Source organism: Pomacea canaliculata, linkage group LG2 (assembly GCF_003073045.1).
Source record: "Pomacea canaliculata isolate SZHN2017 linkage group LG2, ASM307304v1, whole genome shotgun sequence".
Classification (NCBI taxonomy): Eukaryota; Metazoa; Mollusca; class Gastropoda; order Architaenioglossa; family Ampullariidae; genus Pomacea; species Pomacea canaliculata.
The window spans coordinates 5,156,792-5,164,733 of NC_037591.1; the positions used below are offsets into that span (position 1 = coordinate 5,156,792).

A 7,942-nucleotide genomic window follows, 5' to 3' on the forward strand; every position below is an offset into this window, starting at 1 on the left:
GCTGAAAGGATGGTAAAGAAAAAAAAAAAGTAAAATGTGTGAGTCAGCTCAGTCACCCAGCCAGAGAGAAACTGTACCCACTAAACAGGAAGCCTGCTCAGCCTGCAATGCTGCCGGCCTGGAAGTGGGGCCCACTGCCAGCCTACTGGCTTTGCAGGCTGGGTAAGGACTAAACCATGAGGAACTCCATATTACACTGCAGTAATTTTTGATAGGAAGCCATGGACAGACTAAGAGAAGACAAGTGGAACCAACTAGGGATTGTGCCAAAGAGGTCATAGACCACTGGAGGACAACTGTAATGATTCAAAGCAACAGATATATTTAGTGAGCATAGAAAGCACTAAAATGCTGCACTGATCACAAAAGGATAGCAAGTTGTTTAATACCTATATCAAACCAGCCTCAAGTGGTGCTGACCATAAGCCAAGACTGAACAAGTGAGTGAAATGAGATGGTGCATGGCAGAGTTGTAGCAGCTGACAACAGGCTGTACAGTGGACAGCCAATCTTTAAGTCCTTAGGGTCCAGGATGACCACATTTGTCACTCACAGGAGCAGGTTTAAGAGCATCAACTTCTTAGTTTCTGCAGGGAAACATTGTTCCCTGACCATATCAGAGACTGGCATCATCTTGGTCTAAACTTTCTGTAGCAGTGCATCACTTTAAAACTGTTGTGGATGACCAATTTTATTACCTATTTTTAAGTATTACCCTCCAAAAAATGTGCTGTACTGTTAGATATGATTGAAGATGGTGAAGAGCATTGCTGGCCTTTGGACACGATGTGTCCTACCCGTTGAAGATCAGGAAAGGGAGACAATGCAGCCAAAAAAACAAACAACTCAGGACACCAAATCATGCTATATTAGCGACAACCACTAAACTGTTGCCCAACGTTGTCCAGTAGTGGCAGGTCACATTCAACAGAAGCTCTCTGCCTGCAGTCACACTTTCTTTTGAAGTAGTGATATGATGCTATATACATAAACACTTTACAAGGTCCTAATACATGTTTTAAACATGCCTATACTTTCACATAACACCATTGGTAATGTTTCTTAACACAACACACAAAACTATTTTACATATCAGTCTTGTAATATCCCTTGAGATGCCAATCACTGAGTTTTACATTGTAATTCTGGAGCTTCAGAAGCTGAGATTTGCTTGACAGTGGTAGCTGGCACTGTGGCTTTTTCTGTTAGCTGCAGGTTTGTGAGATTTTTCCACCCCATTTGATAAACTGATGCTTTTCTCCTCACCATTAGATTCTATGACTCTTACATCATCAGCTATGCTAACTTTATGACCATACGAGGGACCACAGCCCATGTTTCCGAGATTTTCTTTGCCTTCTAGAAATGTATTCTCATCGTTGTTCTGTGCAAAAACTTGGCCTCTCAGTTTCATCTGCTTTGTTGCAGCCATTTTGTTTGTGATGCCAAATCCATAGTTATTAGAGCTTTCGCTTGCATTTGCAAAGACATTAACAGGTTTCAGAACAGCGCTTAAATGACTATCCATAGAGACAGATGACATGGATTTCAAGACATCATTAAGCTTGCTTGTACTCAAAGAAAATGGAACATTTTCTGCCAGCTGTGGCTGAATGCCTCCCATGTCTATCTTCTCAACCACTCTTTTTTGTGCCTTTTTGGTTTTCACTTTTTCTGAAAACACAAAAGGAAAATAAAAACACCCTTTTATCTGAAAGATAAAAGTATACATACAATCACATAATTTATACTTATGCTGTCAAATATTCAAATATGCCACAACTACCATCACAGCTTAGGCTACTTGCTTTCAAAGGAAGGACTTCTTTGAAGGACTTGAATAGAAGTACTGTGTTCAAGACTTTGTTTCCACAGGTGTTCCTGATAAATTTTTTTCCCTTGTGTGTGTATTTTTTTAAATTTCATTCTCACCTGGCTCATACTTCAGAAGTAGTTCTTCTTTCTGCAGCTGAACTTTAAGTAGTGCTGCCTGAAGCTTGCCTTGCTCAGCCTCCAGATGCTTAATCTGTCGAATTAGTTCTGCATTTTGATTGCTCATGTCCAGATACTGAAGAGACTTGGTTTGTAACTCAGAGTTTGCCTTAGCTGTGTTTTCCCTGGCAATGAGAGATTTCATGCAGTTTGGTTAAAAAATTAGCCTTCCCATGTCTTCTCACATACAGAGATCTGGACATTAAACATCCGATCCTTGCTTTAATGACAAGTGCTTAGCTCTTTTACCATCAGACCACCTAATCAAGAGAACGACTAAGTTCTTGAAAGTTCTATTATGAAAGCATTTACATGAATGTTCTTGGGTCCTATTCTTTAAAAATGTAGGCTGAAGTTCCTAGTGCTAACCCTACTTTCTCACTTACTTTTCTGTTTGAATGACAGTCAGGAGAAACTCTACGTAACTTTTATCTTCCATTTCACTCAGAAGTCTAGAAAATTCTTGCATATCTAGGATAGCTGCCTGAAAAAAAGATATTAAACAGAAATTCATGATAAGAGAATTTGAAAGTATTAGCTAAGTGCACTACATACCATCGGAAGATTAACGGATATACCCATGTACCACAAAAGACATGTAGTTCTTAATAACACCCACAAGAAAAGGTTCTGTATTCCAGATTCCAGTTGCAGACCTGTTTCTTTTTTAGTAATCCCTTTGATTAAAAAAATGTTTAAGCATTAATACATGCATTTTTTTACACGACTTATAAATAGGTTGTGATCTACAGTGATGTAACATCCACCAGCAAAGTATAAGCTCACTTAACCTTATCTGTTTCAAGCTTTTGCAACTGTTCGGTCAGAGTTCGGATCTCAGCATGTGCCTCTTTCAACTGACTGTGCAGACGCTGGACATGGGGGTCATCATGCCTTTGGCTTGTCATGTGCAGTGCCATGGCTGCCTGCATCTACAAGTGGACATGAGTATTGATGAGCTCAAAACCAACAGCAGCCATCTAAACAGGGTGTTGACATACATACATGATGTAGATGTGCACATATGCTCAAGTGAAAACAACTGTTGATTTCACTTAGGCACATTTAGCCCTGCAGGAGCTTCTGCTTTGACAATCACTACAGGAGAATCAAACTACTAACATCAAAGAATATGTGCATTTTTCAGTGAAAACTACCATTTTCATTGGGTTTTTTTTTTCTTTTTTGCGTACCCTGTACTTCTGATTCTGTTGTTTTTCCACTTCATACTTCTCCTTAAGTTGCTGATTTTGCACTTGCAATGTCACCATCTTCTTCTCAACCTCTAATCTTCGATCTTCCAGCTGAAGGAAAAAGAAATTAGACTGTTAAACTAAAACAGTGATTGAAAAATTTCTGTACTTCACAAGAAAGTGTAGGACCCTGAAACAAAAGTTAATTAATTATGCATACCAATATGATTTCATTTGAGTTATTTTATAGATTTGGTTTGAATTGAATGGTTTTTAAGTGCTTGTGGTTGACATTTAGAAAAAGATGATTTGGCTGATTTGAAGAGTTGAGCTACAGCTTTGACGGATTTTATGACCTGCACAAAACATAAACTGCAGATATACTGCAAAAGTACTGTGAAAATAAAACATTTAAAACAGCTGCACTTCAAGGAAGGCAATAAATTACCATGTGTATTCCAACCAACAACATTCAGTAAAAATAAGTTGTGCAAGATTATGTTGTTAATAAAAATACACAAAAACGCAGCTTATTGTGCTCTTAGAGTTTCTGCAGAGTGCAAATTTTGTTTCATATCACCAGGATGTAGATATTACAACACAAGTTTTGTCCCAGATCTAAATGAATAATCCTTCTTGTTCACAAGATACAAGAGGTCAAAATTACAATGTCCCAAAAGTGTAAGATGAAACATACTTTGTCAAAGTATTTTCCAATGGAATTTATTATAAATTAGGCATAAACGTTTGTTGTCTAGGAAGGAATAACAATTTATTTACATAGGTATGATGCTGTCAAAGCTAATCCCCACACGACCAGCATAATAATAATCAGCATTTATAAGGCACCTATTCAATAGCTACTATGCACACTCAGTCATGTATTCATGAAGCGAAAAGAACATCCTACTTTCAGGCCATGAATAAAGGATGATCATTACATACTCATTCAAACAAACCAGTAGCAGACTGTGCCACATTTACACACCACACTTTTGAAATAGGTACATTTTAAAGTCAGACTGGAAAGCTGGAATAGAGGATAATTTAACATTGTCATGAAAAGAATTCTAGTAGGAAAAGGAGCAAAATTCATGTGAATGAAGTGGCCTACAGGCAGTAGATGGCTTCCACCGGAAGAACAGGGGAAATGAGGGCAAGTGTAGATCGAGATCAGACTAGAAAGGTGAAAGGTAGCTAGGAGCTGTGACAATGATAATCTTAAATCAGTGATAATCTTAAAGCAGATGCCAGTATATTCCACTTCAGTATATTCCATTTCACACTGTAAACCTACGTTAAATAAAATAACTTCACATTACAACCTCTGAAAACAGAGAATTTCCTTTTTTACTGTGATGCTGTCCTTCCACTTTGGCATCATCCAGCTGGGCTTGCATTCTCCCTGCTTCTTGCCGAACTTCCTAACACAGCAATAATTATATAAATTAATGTACCACATGAAATAATACACCTTATTTTTTTTAAAAGGTATTCTTCACAGCAATGAAATGAATACAGCTTATTTTATCAAAAAACTAAGACAAATCAATAGCAACCTATCTTCCCAATTGAATTTATCCCATTACCAAATGTTGCTTCATCAAATAAAGTGTCAAAGCAAGAGGTTAGGACAGAGTGTGTGTATATACAGTGGAACCTCGATTATCCGGTCTTCAATTAACTATGCATTTGGTTATCCGGGATCGTTTTCTTTCTTGAGCAGGAAGTGGATTCAAATTTTAGTGACATCCTAACACTTCGCAATCTCCACACGTCAATAAAATTAAAGTGCTGCTAGAGCACAAAGCAGAATCTCCAGTCTGATTTTTTCAAGAAAACATCATAAAGAACATAAGAAATGTAAGAATTTCACTATACAGCACCTATTCTAGCATTTGCGCATTTTTAGAATTATTTTCAATTACCTGTGATTTTTGATCATCTGGATGATGGGTGCCGGACATTAAACGACTTAATTGAGGTTCCACTGCATATGTATTAGAGTACACCACTAGACTAAAAAATAAAAAAAAGCTGAAAATATCATCAACTCTGAATTTTAGTTTACTTAAATATGTGTACTCAGAAAGGCCCTGACTAGTCAATAGCTAAGCAAGAAACTCCGAACTTTAAGGAGATAAACTAGTTTTTAAAGAAATGTACTAATAACAAATAAGGAGATGGATAAATAGTACTTGTTGTGAACTTTTAATTAGAAGTGAACAACCAACATACCTCCAGATGGTTAACATAGCAGGTGATTTGGCATTGCAACTCATCCACCTCTCTTTTGATGCAGACAGTCTGCTCTTCAAAGTATCTCGCTCCTGGTGTAGTTGCTTTACTTGACCAGCCAGATCAATATTTTTGGTCTGAAGTTCCATCTAAATGAATGCGTTTGAAACAAAACATTAAAGCTTTTCTAATATGGAAGCACAACTCTTGTTAAGTTTGTGTGTTTTTATGGCTCATAAAACATTTTGTTTTAAAGATTTATCATGTTTCTACCAGTTTTAACAAATGCAGCCTGAAAGTATAACTGTATACTGCTAATAAAGACATGACCAAATTGACTGCCTGTGCTCATAATTAAAATGTTGAGAAAAACGTCCAGTCAAAATATTTAAATACAAAATACTACCTCAGCATAATGGTGCTGAGTGCTAAAAAGGTAGCCCAACCATCCTATCTTATGAAATTATTTATCTTCTATAGGTTTGTTCATAATTTTTATAAAGCAAATGGGTGAGAATATTTTATCCAATTCCTCTTCTTAGTGTTTCATCCTTCTTTCCCTCTCCCACTTCACCTTACATTCTTCTCTCTACATTTCTGTTAAATATGATCAGAAAACTAAATTTACACTGTGGATAAGGAAGAAAGTACAAACTGTAATAAACTAAATTTAGGAAAAACTTCAAGAAATAAAAAAAAAAAAAACCCCCCCAAAAAACAAACTTTAAAACCTGCTGACCAAATCCATCCTCAGCGTATCAAGCTCAAGCTGTGCAGCAGCCATTTCGTCTGAGTCAAAAGAAGCTGACATGGAATGCATCTGTGTACGATCCAGATGTGACTGGAGCAAACTCTCCAACTCCTTGATTCGCTGATGTAGTTCTTCCTCTACACCTTTGCAGTGTTCCAAGTCCAATTGCAAAGACTCAATCTTAAACAGCAAATATCTTAGACAATGTGATTGCCTAAACTATGTGAAAGCAAACTTTTTTCTCTCACTCACACACACTTCTCATTACTATTTTCCTCTGATAGATAAGGAATAAAATAAACAAAACCATTGTTCATCTTTATCTGATTGTCTTGCAATATTAGTGTAAATAATGAGAAGGTTTTCTGAAAGATAGAAGCTGATGAAAAACATATTGATCAGATGGAGCAGAGCAGCATTTTCTTCTCTGTTCATCTTTGTGCCCACGCGAAACAGACCTCAACTTCTACAGTTTGTAGATGCTTACAACATACCTGTTTTCTATAGCTGTTTATTTCTACTTTCTTCTGCTCTTCAAGCTGGTTTGAAATGTTTTGCTTTGCTGACTGAAGCTGTAAGCGAAGATTGCTTATTTCTTCGTGGTACCATGTTTCTGTACTGGTATGAATATCACAGCGGGCTTGGAGGCTACTTATTAATTGTTGCTTCTCCTACAATGCAAAGGACAATGTAAAAGCCAAAGTGAAAAATGACAACAAAATATGCCACTTCTATCAGTATATGCTAATTTACTGAAGATTTCATGCAATGGCGAGGCTGCAGATCACATACGTACTGATTTAAGAACTTAATTTTTTTTTTAAAACCAAAAACTTGACACAAAACTGAGGAGATGACAAAGAGTTGTAAATTGTTGAGATTTGTCAGAGCATATTCTAGGTCTTTAACATAAGTACAGGTTTTGTTAAAGCTGCTACATACTTCTCCTAATGAAGGAACTCATGATGTTGACAAAACGATGACTTAATATCTTAAATGATAAATTTGCACTGGCACAGCACTTATGATAAAATGAAAAATTGAAATTAGAACATCTCAGCTGTACAAAGGCAGTGCAGGAGTTTGTCTTGCCTCAATAGCCAAAGCATGCTGATTAATGAGCTCATCAATACGAAGTTGCAGTTCATTATTCTCTTCTAAAAGTGCCTTTCCAAGCATTGCTGCTTTGACTGTTTCCGCCTCTTGCTTTCTGAGAGCATTTTCAAGCTCCAGCAGTTGCTGAGGTTTCTCCATTTTCCAACAGACTTAGGCTCTTGTATACTTTTTGTAAACCTGATGATAAATATGTATATGTATTTTATACAAAACACACATCCTTGTGCACTGAATCCTATATCTCCAATGAACACACAAACAATCTCTTTTGAAACACGTACATTCAAAAGATATTTTTTAAGCAAGCTAAATTAGTAAGTTATTGGATTATTTATAATAGTGCCTTATTTTGTACCTACAGTGTTTCCCATCTATAAAATGCAAAGTATTCTTAGACTTACAATTAAAAATGTTGGGGAGAGGGTACCCTATATAGATATATCCCATGGGTTTTACCATAACCATTGACAGAAAAAAAGTGAACATCAATGTACACGTTAATATTTTCCTGATTGTGAACTCTCATGTCAAGAAACTGCATAACTTTTGGATGACTCATAGTCCACTGACATATGAATATATATAGAGAGACCAGGAAAAAACAATAAAAGAAACTCTAAGCCTAACTTAAACTCTACCCCGCCCCCCCCCA

At 36.6% G+C, this 7,942-nt stretch overlaps 2 protein-coding genes across 2 annotated transcripts; both read right to left on the reverse strand.

Annotated features, from left to right (window-relative positions):
* Positions 1-846: 846 nt before the first annotated feature.
* LOC112556089 (protein Spindly-A-like) lies at positions 847-5,559 on the reverse strand. Its single transcript, XM_025224735.1, has 7 exons — positions 5,424-5,559; positions 4,511-4,609; positions 3,186-3,296; positions 2,784-2,924; positions 2,379-2,476; positions 1,933-2,117; positions 847-1,674 (listed from the first exon to the last, which is right to left on the reverse strand). The coding sequence occupies exons 2-7, from the start codon at positions 4,583-4,585 to the stop codon at positions 1,154-1,156; spliced, it is 1,131 nt and encodes a 376-aa protein (XP_025080520.1). The 5' UTR covers positions 4,586-4,609; positions 5,424-5,559; the 3' UTR covers positions 847-1,153.
* LOC112557746 (BICD family-like cargo adapter 2) lies at positions 4,972-7,428 on the reverse strand. The gene is made up of 5 exons (XM_025227761.1): positions 7,267-7,428; positions 6,669-6,845; positions 6,163-6,354; positions 5,424-5,572; positions 4,972-5,008 (listed from the first exon to the last, which is right to left on the reverse strand). Exons 1-5 carry the CDS (start codon positions 7,426-7,428, stop codon positions 4,972-4,974), a joined length of 717 nt encoding a protein of 238 aa, XP_025083546.1.
* Positions 7,429-7,942: the final 514 nt, after the last annotated feature.